This window comes from Sciurus vulgaris (genome assembly GCF_902686455.1).
Source record: "Sciurus vulgaris genome assembly, chromosome: 17".
In the NCBI taxonomy this organism is placed as follows: domain Eukaryota; kingdom Metazoa; phylum Chordata; class Mammalia; order Rodentia; family Sciuridae; genus Sciurus; species Sciurus vulgaris.
This window is the reverse complement of record NC_136478.1, coordinates 50,390,265-50,404,440: the sequence shown is the minus strand read 5'-3', so window position 1 is coordinate 50,404,440 and position 14,176 is coordinate 50,390,265. Positions and strand designations below refer to the sequence as shown.

The 14,176-nt window shown below is 56.5% G+C and overlaps 1 protein-coding gene across 1 annotated transcript; it reads right to left on the bottom strand.

Moving 5' to 3' along the window:
* Window positions 1–572: 572 nt before the first annotated feature.
* On the bottom strand, window positions 573–11,932 carry PLEKHG2 (pleckstrin homology and RhoGEF domain containing G2). The gene is made up of 19 exons (XM_079119383.1): window positions 10,960–11,932; window positions 10,196–10,329; window positions 9,220–9,491; window positions 9,041–9,141; window positions 8,182–8,248; window positions 8,031–8,077; window positions 7,650–7,800; window positions 7,199–7,336; window positions 6,809–7,009; window positions 6,303–6,395; window positions 6,136–6,222; window positions 5,735–5,768; window positions 5,542–5,643; window positions 5,396–5,443; window positions 5,281–5,319; window positions 5,110–5,126; window positions 4,731–4,907; window positions 3,498–4,395; window positions 573–3,312 (listed from the first exon to the last, which is right to left on the bottom strand). Exons 2-19 carry the CDS (start codon window positions 10,302–10,304, stop codon window positions 1,754–1,756), a joined length of 4,140 nt encoding a protein of 1,379 aa, XP_078975509.1. The 5' UTR covers window positions 10,305–10,329; window positions 10,960–11,932; the 3' UTR covers window positions 573–1,753.
* Window positions 11,933–14,176: the final 2,244 nt, after the last annotated feature.

Here is a 14,176-nt window from a genome sequence, read left to right as displayed (position 1 = left end):
GAGGGCAACCAAACAACCAACCAACCCCACCCTCACTTGCCTTTTAAGGATATGGTGAAGAACAAGAGTGACACCTCACATAAAGTACCCGTAACACTTTTGGTATGCAGCTAGTACCCAATAAATATCAGTTTTGTTTTGTTTTGGTATTGGGTATTGAACCCAAGGGCACTGTACCAGAGCTATATTCCTAGCCCCTTTCACATTTTGAGGCAGGACAGGGTCTCACTAAATTGCCCAGGCTGGCCTCAAACTCAGGATCCTCCTGCCTCAGTCTCCTAAGCTGCTGGGATTGCAGACATGCACCAAGCACTGAGCCACCCCAGACTGTGTGTATGTGCCTGGTTTTAGCTAGTACTAAAATCGATTCCTAGGCTCCTATCCTAGGGGCTTTCTTCAGTAAGGAGGGATTAGATCTTGGAGGATCTGTGATTTGAATGTTACCCTTGGTCAGAAGTGCAGACACATTTGTGACATTGGAAGATACGCTGGATACTAGGGCCTTTCCTAAGAGGCAGGTACTGTTGTCATTTTGTAGATGACAGGCTCAGAGAGGAAGGTCATACACCAAGTAAATATGGGACCTGAATTTACAGCCATGACATGGGCGCCTCAGGGAATTCCACAGAAAATTAAACACAACACGCTGAAACACAAGATGTTGTGTTTGATGAAAGAAGCTGGTCTTCTCATCAAACCAGCTGTTTAAATTATGCTTCTCATCGGGCATACCACTGCAGGAAGGAGCGGGGAGAAGGCCTCGACCATAAGAAGCCTTTTGTTTCCACAACCTGAATTATTTTGTGGGAGCCTCCTCCCACATGAGCATGTTGAACTGCAGAGGTCCCAAATGAGGGGGAGAAGGGATCTGAGAGTGGGAGTGGGCAAAAGAATTGGGACATTCATAACACGGAGGGCTGTTGCCAAGGGTAACCAGACAGACGTGGGACACTTTTCCCAGAACTCAAACCTGATTTGCCCTGGTATTAGCATGTCTGAAGTTTTGTAGTACCAAGACCCAGAAGAATCCAAGCAAGGAGGAATGGATGGGACCGCTGATGGATTTGGAGATGGATGAATGAGGTGTAGGGAGGACTCAACAGCCAGACAGGGGACAGGGGTGAATATATGGATAGATGGATGTTGGGTGTTAGGATGGACAGGGAGATGGCAGGTGCCTGATGGAGGAATGGAATGGGACACGGGGTGGATGATGGTTGGGTGTGAGGATGAGGAGGGTAGAAATGGTCGACTAATCAAGTCGCGTAGGCAAGGTCACAAACTGGAAGATGTGATGTCGCCAGAGATCACTGAGGTGATAATGGATGAACAGAAGTGAAGAGGTGGACCAACCAGAAGGCTAGGTCCTCATGGGGCTTGTGGACCGGGTGTGCTGCTAGAGGAGTGAATTCCAAGGGGTCCTAACTTGGCCTCCCTGGGTGAGCACTACGCAGTTCATAAACCCCTTTGAAATCATGTCTAATCGTTCTCAAAGGATCTGAGAGTCCCCAGCTGACGGTATGTCAGACTTTCCCATTCATCAGGTCCTGTCCCCCACCACCTCCAAAATGGGAAAACACACATAATTTCATGTTAGTTAATTAACAAAATATTAATGACCTCTCCTTCCCTATCCCTGCTGTAGCAAGGCCAGCAGATCCCAGGGGCTAGACAGCTGCAGCCACTCCTAGACCTGTGTCAAAACTTCCAGGTGAAGTCCTGAGAGCACATGGCATTTGGTCAAGTCCTTGGCTCATGTGTGGAAAGGGGCATCAGGAGCCCCCTGGGCCCTTCGAAGGCCCACAGGTTCCTGGGTGGGAGCCAGGAGAGCAGGATGGTTCAACCTGACCTGGGCCTTGGCTGGCCGCAGCCGTCCCCCACCTCCCACCTGGATGCTGACTGTGGTGGCATAACTGAGTCGCCTGGCTGGGGGCGGTGGGGGCTGGGGCTGGGGTGGTGGCGAAGGTGCCCTTGATGTGGGGGCAGAGGAAGACCAAGAACCCCTGGTGCCTGCAGGGGCCTCTCCCCCGGGCCCCTGCCGCCGAGCCAAGCTCTGGCTGATGTATGAGGCTGCCAGGTACCTGGAGAGGGCAGCTGCATTGGGGCCCAGGAGCTGCCGTGTCGGGGGCGGGGGACTCTGGGGCGGGGAGGAGTCTGACCTGGCAACAGGAGTCACAGAAGGGCTTCCTGGTTTGGATAAAACCATAGTGGTCTGAACTGGGGTGGGTAACAGGCTCTGAGTGTCCCAAGAGCTTCCTCGCTCAGGTAAAGGTGTGGCAGCTGGAACATGGATGTCTGTGAGGTTCTGCTGCCCCAACAAAGGCGCGAGTTTGGCGGCCTCTCTGTCCACGAGGCCGTGCTCCGGAAGCAGTGGTGAAGCACCTGGGCCCTGGATGTCTGGAAGGCCTCCCTGCTTGGGTGAAGGTGGCAGGGCTTGGTTCTGGATGTCTGCAAGGTCCTGTGGCAGGGGCGAGGGTGTGCCAGCTAGAACCTGAATGGCCGGGAGTTCTTGGAATAAAGATGGTGGAGCCCGGGCAGGAACCTGATGGTCCAGGTGGCCTCCACGTGCAGGCAAAGGTGAGGTACCTGGAACCTGAGTGTCTGGTAGGTCACATGACAAGGGAAGTGGGGTGCTGGCTGGACTCTGATGGGCCAGGCTGTTTTCATGTGTCAGCAAAAGGTGGACAGCTTGGACACAGGCAGTGGCTTGGTCCTGATCATCCCTGGAACCTCCGTGTTCAGTTCCTAGGATGCTGGTTGGGTTCTGGCTGTTGCAGGGGCCTTCTTGCCCGGGCGAAGAGCTGCTGGCTAAAACCATGCCATCAGAACAACTTCTCTGCTTGGGCAATGCTACGCTGGCTGGAACCTGGATGTCCGCATGGCACCCTTGCTCAGAAAAGCAAGTGGCGGATGGACCCTGAGTACCCGCGCAGTTTCTGGGCATAGGCAAAGAAGCGGGAGCAGGAACTTGGATCTCCAGGTGACCTTGCTCAGAAAAAGTTGAAATAGCTGGGTCCTGGACGTTTGGAAGGCCTTCGTGCTTGGGCAAAGGTGATGCCGCTGGAGCCTGGATGTTCCAGAGGCTTCCCTGCCCAGGTAAAGAGGCAGTAGTGGGAATGTCAATGCCCAGATGCTCTCGCTCAGGTAAATTTGAAACGTCACGACTTGGGCCATCATGGTGGCCTCCCGGCCTAGATAAAGGTGCAGCAACCTGAACTCTGGCAGCAGGGCCCAGGGGGACTGATTCCTGGGCACACGTCAGCGGGAAGGCCAGTTCACATACCAGCACGTGTCCAAAGGCAGGCAGGGGCCCTGTGAGCAAAGTGGATGAGTCAGGACTGATTCTGTGGCCAACCCTTTGCTGACTGAGAGCAGCACCTGAGCCATCAGATCCCAGTCGGCCCTCCACCATCTGTGTCCCCAAACCTCTCCGATGTTTGGTTCCAGTGCCCCAGCCTGGGCCACATCCACTGACCACATACCCACCCAGACCTCACCTGGCTCGACCTGCTCCTGGGGCAGGCATGGGGGTGGATGGGGCTGGGCCAGAACCCGAGGCCGGCGGCGGGGGGCATTGGCCGATGCCCGTGTCTCGGCCCGCTGCATCTGCTGGATCCGCTCGCTGTAGAGCCGGGCCAGCTCTCGCACGCGGGACGCAGTCCGCTCTGAATGTGGGGCTGCCGCCTTCCCGCTCCCGCTGCCTCCGCCCAGCTCTGAGTCCTCCAGGATCAGCAGCGGCTCTGGGGAGCCTGGCCGGGCCAGCTGCCCCTGCTCCAATGCCTGCCATGCACTCCGGATCTCTGAGCAAGAGCGAAATTCCAGCTCATCTGGGAATCCCTGAGCTTGGGTGATATCCCGGGGCTGGAAATCTGGGAATGACATCCCTTCTCCTTCCTTCTCCTGTCCTGCCCTGCTTCCTGAGGGAGGCTCTCCCAGTTTCCCAGGATTGCTTCCAGGGAACAGTTCTCTCCTGAGGGCTAAAGCTTCAGCTGGCTCCTGCAGAGGTCCTGGGAGCCAGGAATCACAGGGAACAGGAGCACTAGAAAGACTGGGAATGTCAGGCACACTAGGTATGGATGGAAGGCAGGGCATTTCAAAAACACTGGGGATGTCAGAGAGACTGGGAAGGCAGGGAACTTCGGGAATTTCAGGGAGGCTGGGCATGTCAGGAATCTTGGTAAGGCTGGGAATGTCGGGAATTTCAGCTGCACTGGGACTTTCGAGGCCCTCTAAGACATGGAGTGGGGAAGGTTCCCGTTCATCCATCTCCAGTTCTTCCTCTTCTTCCTCCTCTTCTGAAGAGTCCCGGCTGGGCAGGGCTTGGAATGTGAGGGGTTCGTTGTTGCTTGGCACCTGGGAATCTCTGGGGAACTTGGGATTGTCGTGGGTGTCTGGCTGTAGTGGGCACAGGAAGAAGCCAAAGATATCAGGGTGGGTTGGTCAACCTGGTCCCTGGTCTTTGTCTGCCCAAGTCATAATCCCAAGAATATGCTGGGCATGGTGGCACATGCCTATAATCCCAGCGGCTCAGGAGGCTGAGGAAGGAGGATCATAAATTCAAAGCCAGCCTCAGCAACTTAGCCTGGCCCTAAGCAACTCAGCAAGACCTTGTCTCTAAATAAAAAATGAAAAGGGGCTGGGGGTATGGCTCAGTGGTAACTGTCCCTGGTACCAAATCCCCAGTACCACTAGAGTCCCAAGAACACTATGATAAGAGATCCACAGCTCACCCCAGGATCCCGGAGGCCCCTCTGGTTTAGCAGTTCCAAGATCTCTTCAGTGATTGAGGTTCCAGAGGGGTCCAACGAAGGGGGCCCAGCATCCTCCAGGTCTTCAGGGGGTCCAGAAGCTGGAACTGGTGTCTGCAATTCTGAAGGGGAATAGAGCTCCCCTTCGCTGCCAGCATGCTGTGAGAAGAGTGGGTGGAAGGCACAAGCCAGCAGGACCCCGTGTCCCCCTTCCCCAGGCCCTTGATTTTGGGTCCCAGTACCCTCCTTCAGTTGGGGGAATCCAAGCCCCAACACTCTTATTCAGATGCAGGATCTGGGAACTCGAAACTTCCTTTCCACAGACCCAGACCCCCAGGCCTTGCCTTAGGATATTTCTTACCTGGAATCCAGGTTTATCTGGAGATGGAGAAATGAGGAAGAGGAAGGAGTGAGACGCAGGAAAGAGTTATTTCTTATTAATGAGTAACCCCATCCCCTTCCTCCATCCACCCTGGCTATCCCCTGGGGGAAGAGAAGACAGACCAATAGACAGGGATGACCAGTCACTGACCGTTCTGTGGAAACATGGCATACGGGTCCTTCATTGGCTCTGGGGGAGGATACAGTGATATCAGGAGCCTAGTTCTCTGTGGATTTCAGGGTCACTCTAGGTGGTAGGCACTTACCAGACTGCCTGCGGCCACGGCGACCAACAGAGAGCCCTGGTGATGGAGCTGTGGGAGAGGCAGGTCAGAATCCTGTCATGAGCCTGACTCCAAGATCCTGGGAGAGGAGGGGCTGCGGGCCAGCACTCAGCACTCCCCTCGTTTACCTGTATTCCTCCGGCCAGGGGTGAAATTCCTAGCATCTCGAGGTTGGGGAGACCCAAGTGGGGGTGTGAGGGGCTCTGGGACAGGCTTACTTTTTGGAGCACCTGTGGAGACAGTTTAGGGGCTATAAGCCTACTTTTCCTTGGAAGCAATTCCTCAATTCCCACATCCTCCCAGCCCGAGGCCCCAACTCACAGTGCAGGCTGTTTTCCAGGAGAACTTGCTTTGCCTGAAAGAGACAAGGACCAGGGTCAAGGGGGCTGGTCTGTGCGCACCACGTCGTTCTCATAAACAGGTGCTTCTGCACGACAGCCTGACATGGCTGATGACCACGAATCCTCACCACCACCCTGGGAGGTGGCCACTAGTATTCCCCCAGGTAAGGAAACTAAGACCCAAAGAGGTTAAAAATGACTTGCCCAAGGTCACAAAGCCAGGATCATGGTAAAGCTTGGATTCAAACCCAGGTAGTGTGATCCTGCACCTTAAGCAGTCATGTTACAGGAGTAGCCCTGCCCTCAGAGGGTCTTCTGGTACTGTGGGGGCAGGGTCTCCAGCACTCCAGCCTCTGGCCCACACAGTGGCAGGAGCTGTACCTTGGCAGGAATGGAGGCAGGGTGGTTCTCGAAGAAGAGGCGCTGGAGACAGTGAATCCACAGCCTCTTCTCTTCTTGGTTCTTGGCCTGATGGTACGATGGCGTCAGGAAGCCAGGAGTGAAATTTGTTGGGGGACCCTGCCAGCCCAACCCAACCCTATGCTCACCTGGAGCAGATGCCTGTGCTTGGGAATGGTCAGATCGGACACCTTGAACCCTAGAGGGTCTCGAGAACTCTCGCTTACACTCAGGTTGCAGCACTGGATGAGGGGCAGGGAAGGGGCTGGCTCAGAGCCCTTTAAGCTTAGCCCTGAGCCTTGCGGGTACTAAGATTAAGATACCTTGGAGGTGTGTCTGGGCCTACGCCCCCAAAAGGATGCAATGTAAGATCTTCTGCTGGGTCCCCATTCCCACCAGGGCCCCCATGGTTCCCCATGAAGGTGCCTGCCTCATGGGCAGATCCAGTCTTCCCTTGCAGATCTCACCCCATCACTACTTCCATACCCCACTGGCCCTGCCCCCCCCCCCCCCAAGCCTTAAGCCCCACTTGAACCCAAGAAAATGTGGCACTTTTATGCCGGGCTGTCCTCCCCCGCTTTAGGTATACAGGCACAAGGGCACAGAACACACCTGGTAGGTAACAGTTTAGCCCCGGCCCCATGCCCAAACTCACAAAGATGTGGCCCTTGTAGATGTACTCTGGCCCCCGGCGCTTGGCCACGAGCAGCATCCGTGAGAACAGGAAGAGCAACCGCTCACCCCCTCGCAGCCGGGGGCCGCCCCCTCCACCACCTCGGAAGGCGCCCTCCAGCACCAGCTCCCCGAAAGCACTGAGTTCCGGGCCAGTCCAGCCGCCCAGCCGCCGCTGCACTTCCTACTGGGACATCACCAGGAACAGAGACAGGCACAAATGGGTGGCACACAGATACACATGCCACACAGGGGGTTAGCGACAGGGACCTGCAGTCTGAGCCAACCCTCTCAGGCTGCCTCGAAGCACTGACCCCTCCCTCAAGGCCCACAGCTCACTCCCCTCGGCCAACCCAGCCCACTCTTGGGCCACCTGGAGGCGGGCCGCGTGCTCCTGCTTGCGCTTCATGTCATTGATGTACCAGGCCACTGCCGTCATGGACACAATAGCTTCCTCCACCATTTCTCGGCCGCCGGCACCAGGGCCCTCTGCCCAGTGCTTGCCTAGCTCCTGCCCCACCGCCAGCAGGCACACAGGACAGGGAAGAAAAGAAGAAAATGAGCCAAGGGGGAGAAACGCAGAGGAAGGGGCAGACGGAGCACACCCGACTGTGGAAGCAGGGTGCCAGTCCGTCTGTCAGTGAGGCCTGACGCCACATGCTGGCCCAGGTTCCGGGGACTACAGGCCTCCCCAGGGGCAGAGTCTAGCAGGGAGAGGCAGAGGACAGCTCTGCAGGCCTGGCCCAACTCCTGCTAGAAGCACCAAGTGACCAATGGATGAGACCTTGCCCTCCCCCGTCAGGCCCCCAGGGGCCACAGCTGACCTGCAACAGCAGATGGTACTTGAGGATGCGCTGAACAGGTTTCAGCAGGAAGCTCTGCAAGGGCAGTGAGTGACGAAGCTGGGCCTGGCGCTCCTGCAGCCACAGGGCTGCTGGTGGGGACAGTGACAGCTCCCGGAGCAGGGCCAGGGAGCTGGGGGCACAGCACAGGTCAGGGAGGAGCAGCGGCTCCAGGGTGAAGCTAGAAGGGTTCAGCAAGTGGCCAGAGTCTGGGGAGAGTCAGGGTCTGGCCAGGGGCAAGGGCACGCGGGGAGGTCAGTTACTGTCACAGTCTGGCAGGGGTTGGAGCTGGGCTGGCCAGAGGGTACAGGGAGGAGGGCTGCTAATCAGCCTAGGGCTCAGCAGGGGCTCCCCACCCCTCACCTTGGGTAGTTCATGCAGTACAACGTGTAGATGTCAAAATCTTCACTCTGCAGGAGACAGGCGAGTCAGGGAAACCCCAGCTCCCAGCTTCTCATGGCCCCCTCCAGCCTAGCCCAGGCCTGCTCCCCACGAGAACCCCGGCCTTACTCACCCTCTGCACGAAGCACTCAGCGATGTCCCCTGCGCTGCGGCTGCCCTCCAAGTCCTCCAGGAGCTCACTGTGGGGGAGGGGAGGGGGAGGAACTGTCTCCATGTGTCCCCCATGGGAGGGACAGGGGCTAGGGTTTGATGATAGCTAGGATCTCTCAAGGGGGTATCTTGTCCAGAGGAGGGGGCCTCTGATGGCTGCACGGGATGCTGCAACCTGCTTAGACTTCAGACAGCTTCACATTCCTTAGACTGAAAGCTTGTCACAGTTGGTATGAACAGGGGTGGGGAGGGTGGGTTTATGTCATGACCTAGAAAGGAGCACCATGGCCCTGGGGGAGGGTGTTGTGACTGCTAAAGTCACAACCTCATTGTGAGTCTGAGACCCCACCAAAGCACTCAGAGATGTCATGATCCTTGAACCTAACACCCCCCTCACTAGGGTGACCAACCACCCTGGTTTGTCCAGGACTAAGCAGTTTCCCAGAACAAGGGCCTTACAGGGTTAAAACTGGGAAAGTCCTGAGCAAATGAGGACAAGTTGGTCACACAATGCTCATATGGCCACGACCTTCAAGCCCCACAAGACTCTTGGATTCATTGTGAGCCCAGACCTGACACTGCGCTGAGACCCACTCGTGATGACTGGCTTCCGTCCTGATGTTTGGACATCATTCACACCCTTAGATTCCTGTCCCCCTACACCCCTGGGTCCTCACTGCCCTATCATGAGCTCTGCCTGATGTCACCATACCCCATGTGCCAGCCTGGACAGAACACTATGGGGCACCAAGGTGTGAGTTTGGACACAGCCCGACGGCACCCGGCACCCGGCACCCAGCACGCCTGCTGCCCCGCCTCACCTGCTGAACTCATAGATGTCCTCGATGTTGGCAAACAGGGTACCCATCTGCTCCACGCTCAGCCCCAGGACCCCGCCATCCAGCAGCGGACCCAGGTAGTCCTGTGGGGATGACTGGAGTTACTGGGGCCAAGGGCCTGTCTTGAGTCCCCATTGCCTTCGGATGCCAGCCCACCTCACCTCCACGATGCTGCGTAAGTCCCGGACATAGGCCCGCTCTGTCTCCACAATCTCACGGGCCACACGCTCCAGCCGCGAAGGTTTTGCTGAACCAGAGATCTCAACAGGTGATAGATGCAGGCGAATGGGGGGGCCTGGCAGGGGCTCTGGCCTGGAGGCTGAGCAGGCTGGGGTGGGCCCTGGAGCCAGGTCTCCCTCAGAGCCCACGGTGCTCAGGGATGTGGAACTCCCAGAACCTCGAGGGGAAGCCATGGCGGAGGCTGCAGGGGCTGCTGGGATGCGGATGCGGGGTCAGGGGTTCTCCCTAAGTGCCCCCTCCCACAGCCCCACACTCACCTCCCCTGGCCAACAACCTCCCCAAAGGCTTCCTCCTCTCTTCCTCTCTGCCCCACCCATCTCCTCATTTTACTCTACCACTCACAGGAATAGAAGCCCCTCATGCCCTCTGACTGATGTCCACACTCAGATCCACAGGCCCCTGTAAGAAGTGGCCAGGGCAGATCTCTCCAGTTGGCTCTCTTCCCCCTGCCACCCCTCATCTTCCCCTGGGCTCCACGCACACTCAACTTCTTTCAATTACTTAAAACAGCAGCTCCAGGTCTTTGTACAAACCGTTCCCAGGGTGGGGAACGGTCTTCCTTGTCTTTGTCCAACTCCTTCCTCCTAACCTTTCAGTTCTGGGTTTGCTGAAGCCACCTCCAGGAAGCCTGACCTCCCAGACTGGACTCCCACAGTCCAGTCCCGGGTGTCTCCACCACAGCCCTGGCCACTTGGTCCCAGGCTTTCCCCTCAGGACTGTCCCTGACTGTGAATAGCTGACTCTCCCAACAGACCAGGAACTCCGTGAGGACAGGGTTGGGATATCTTGGTCACCCTGTGTGGTCAGCATTGTCCAGCAATAGACTAGTCACAGGGCTGCTCAAATTTTGAATGAAGAAACAAATGCCCACAAGCTCTACCTGTCCTGGTTGCTCACCTGCTGGAGTCTCACCCACAGATGGGCACTCACAGACTTGACCTCGGTGACCGCACTGTGGGCTGGGGCTGGGTTTGGACAGGCTCAGTCCACGGGCTCCCTCAGGCATGGCTCAGAGGCAGGGCAGCAGCAACCTGCAGAAAGACCCCCTTCTTGGGTACAGGACCCCACAGGCCTCCTAGCCTTCCATATTCACAGATGGGCCTCTGGGAATTGGAAGGCTGGGCTAAATCCAGGGAGGGGCCCCTTGGGAAGAACTAATGGGGAAGACAGGCAAAGTGACAGGAAGAGAGGGATAAGGAGAGAACCTTGAGAAGATGGAAAGGTTGAGACAAAGAATGAAAAGAGCAAGTCGCAGAAGCCAGGAGTCCCGTCTGCCTGGAGTCGGAGAATCAAGGATCCTGGGAATGTTCGAGTTCTGGCTGGAGCCGAGGGCTAGGGGCAGGGCTGGGAAAAGCCGTGGGCGGGAGGCCGCGGGGTCCCAGGGGAGGGCGGAGGCTGGGGGACCGGATGCCAGGGTCCTGCAGACGGCTCCCTCCCCCGCTGAGGACTGCGCGCTGGGGCGCTGGCCGCAAGCCCTCCACCCGCCTCTAGTCGATCCCTCCAGACCCGATCACCGTCCCGGCCGCCGAAAGCTCCCCAGCGCCTTCCTACACCCCAACTCCCGCCGGCGCCTCCGCTCGCCCCCGGCCGGCACGCCCCCTCATTGTTCAGCAGCGGCGCCGCCCCCTCCCCCATCCCGCCCCGGCCCCTCGCCTCCTCACCTCCCGGGGAGCTGCCAGCCCGCGCCCAGGAGCCGAATTCCCAGTCGACCCTAAACCGGTCCCCAGGGAGGCGCGGAGCCGGGACTTAGGGGTGTGAGCCTCGGGCTCTCAGGCTCCAGGAACCAGAATCCTGGATCCCTCGGAAAGCGGTCCGGCAGTCCGAATTTTTTGGTGTTCTAAGTGGGGGGTGCTGGGAGCCTCCACTCTGGAGTCTGGATGCGGGCGCTGGGGACCCAAACTCCTGAATCTTCTAGGTAGGGCCGTAGTTGGAACCCGGATCCGTGAATTCCCCTAACTCTAGGGGCCGGGACTAAATCACCTCGAGGCGGGAGCGCAAGGGGTCCCAAATTCCTGGGTCCCCTGGAAGTGGTGGTTGCTGCAGCCCAAAGCAGATTAGCTGGGGCGCTTGAGGTCCGATTCCAAGTTTCTCCAACCCGGGGGTCTTGGGCTTGGTTTTCTGAGAACCCTTGGAGGGAATGTGCGGTCGGGGATCCTGAGTTCTAACGCGGGTGCGGGACGCTCGGCCTCCAGGGTCCCGCGGAGCTGACGTCCCGAACTCCTGGCTCCCCCAGGAGGGGGCGCTGGGCACCTGAGGTCCTCGAGTAGGGTCGCGGGGGCCTGGACTTCGAGGTTCCTCAAAAAGCAGTGCAGAAATTCCAGACTCCCGGGTCCGAGACTTTGGATCCCTCTGGCTCCGGGATGGATGGCACCGGACTTCGGTGGCCGGGGCAGCGCCACATCTGGGGCGGGAGAATCGGGTCCCAGCTGTGGGGCGGGGGGCAGTCGCCGAAGGCTTCCCCTCCCCTTCTGCTGCCCGGGCTCACATCCTGTTCCCGCCTGTGAGGGGGAGGGGCCACCTTCCGGCCGGCCCGCCAACGAAGGGTTAAGACCCCTCCCCCTTGAATTTGAATATTCATGAGGAGGCGAGTACTCGGGCAGGCCGCCGCTCCGCATTCCAAGGGCCTCGCAGACTTTTCCCTTTTACAGCAAGGGCCTGCGAGGCGTGAGAATCCGGAACTGGTCGTACTCTTTTTCCTATTGGTCAATCAAAGGATTTCTATTTGCATACACGGAATAGGGCGGGATCTTCCCGGAGAGGTCACGTGGCTAAGAATGACTGAAGGACTCGGCGGCGCAAGGGTGCGGCCGGAGCTCCAGTGGCGCAATCGGTTAGCGCGCGGTACTTATAAGACAGTGCGGGCGGAGCGATGCCGAGGTTGTGAGTTCGATCCTCACCTGGAGCACTCTTTTTCCCTAAATCAGAAGCATTCCTAGCTTTCTCATCAATTTTCTTACTTACACATCTTGTAAATTAACCAGACGTCTACATCACTTATAGGAATGAACATTTCCATCTGAATTTTTGGACTGGAAAAACTTGGCGACGGTCGGTTGGGAAAGTGTTCTGTATGGTGGGAAGGTGCCGTTTCCATTCTTGCCGCCAGAGGGAGGTACCGCCTCTCATCAGATGTCCTGAGCTTCGAATTGAGTCTGCAAATCTGAGTTTATGACTTTTTTTTTCCCCCCAGTGTTGAGGATGGGATTTACCTAGTTTAAGACTTTCGCGGTATGACAGGCTGTGGGTCCTCAAAACTGTATGAGAGCTTTGCCGCTTTCTCTATATTTTTCCTCTTTTAACCCTCTCTTCTCCGTCTCTTAATCCATTTTTTAATTTCCGTGGCGGTACTGGGGATGGTACCCAGGGACGCTTTACCCCTGCACTATGTTTCCCACTTTTTAAAGTTGTTTTTTTTTTTCAGTTGTCTATGGAGCTTTATTTTATTTATTTATATGTGGTGCTGAGAATTGTACCCAGTGCTTCACACCTGCTTGGCCAGTGCTTTACCACTAAACTACAATCCCAGCCCTACCTCACCCTTTTTAAAAATTTTTATTTTGAGACAGGGTTTCAGTAATTGCGGAGGCTGGCCTCAAACTAGTTATCCTTTTGCCTGAGCCTCCCAGAAGCCTGGGATTACAGGTGTGCACCATCACACCGGTTCGACTTGTTTTTTCATATTTCAAAAACTCATTATGTGCCAGGTTCTGGTTAGTTGTGGGTGATACAGTGGTAAACAAGATAGGTCTCTGCCCCTGAGGACTTGACATTCTACTGAGAAGGCAGAATGTCATGAACCTAAGAATTTTTTTCTTTTTTGCAGTACTGGGGATTGAAGCTGGGGGCGCCCTATCACTGAGGTACATCTCCAGTCCTTTCTATTATTATATCTTTAATTTTGAGACAGGGTCTAGCCAAGTTGCCCAGCCTGTCCTGGAACTTGGGACTTTCTTGCCCCAGTCTTCCAAGTGGCAGGAATACAGTCCTGTGCCACCACCGTAGCAGAATGAAGTACATTTTGTATGTTAGGTGGTGATAAATATGGAGAGAGTGGAACAAGGTAGGGAGGATGAAGAGTGGAGGGGAATGTCAGTCAGGGATGATCTCATCTGAGCAAAGATCCAAGGGAAGGGAGTAAGCCTGGGGGACACCAGGGAGTGATCCAGGCAGAGGGTTAGCCTTACAGCCAGCATAAAGGCCCTGTGCCTACAATGTGCCAGATGTGTTAGTGGAGCGGCTAGGAAAGCAGTATGATTGGGTCATGTGGGGTGGTGGGGAGCAGGTGGGAGCTAGGTTGTGAAGGCTGTGTGGAGGACTTAGCACTTTGACTTTTTGTGATCTGCCTCAGGTGTCCTACCCTAGTTTGTCTCCTGGGGGAGTGGGGAAAGAGAACAGGGACTGGAGCAGATCGAGGAGGCTGCTATGAAGGCTCAAGTGGGAGAGGCTGGATGGGACCAGGAGGAAGAGGTCGTGGGGGAGGGCGGAGCTGGGGGGATGAATCGTTTGTCCATTTCTGTGCATTTATTTTGAAGGTGGATCAGGACGTTGGCCTGAGGTATGGGTTCAAGAGAGGTGACAAGGGGCTCCCAGGACCCAGGTGTGTCCTGATCACTGGTGGTGGGTGTCATTTTCTTAGAACAGGATTTTTTTTTGTTTTGTTGTTTGGCTGGTGCTGGGGATTGCTTAGCTGAACAGGAGCTCTGCCACTGGTTACACCCCCCAGCACAGGTTTTATTGTTTGGGGAATCAATCAGAGATTTCTGCCTTCTGGTGTTCGTGGTTTCAGCGTCCACGTGTCTTTCTGCAAATGTTTTGGCATTGCTCACTCTTGTTCGTTCTCTCCTCTCTCTCTCTCTCTCTCTCTCTCTCTCTCTCCTC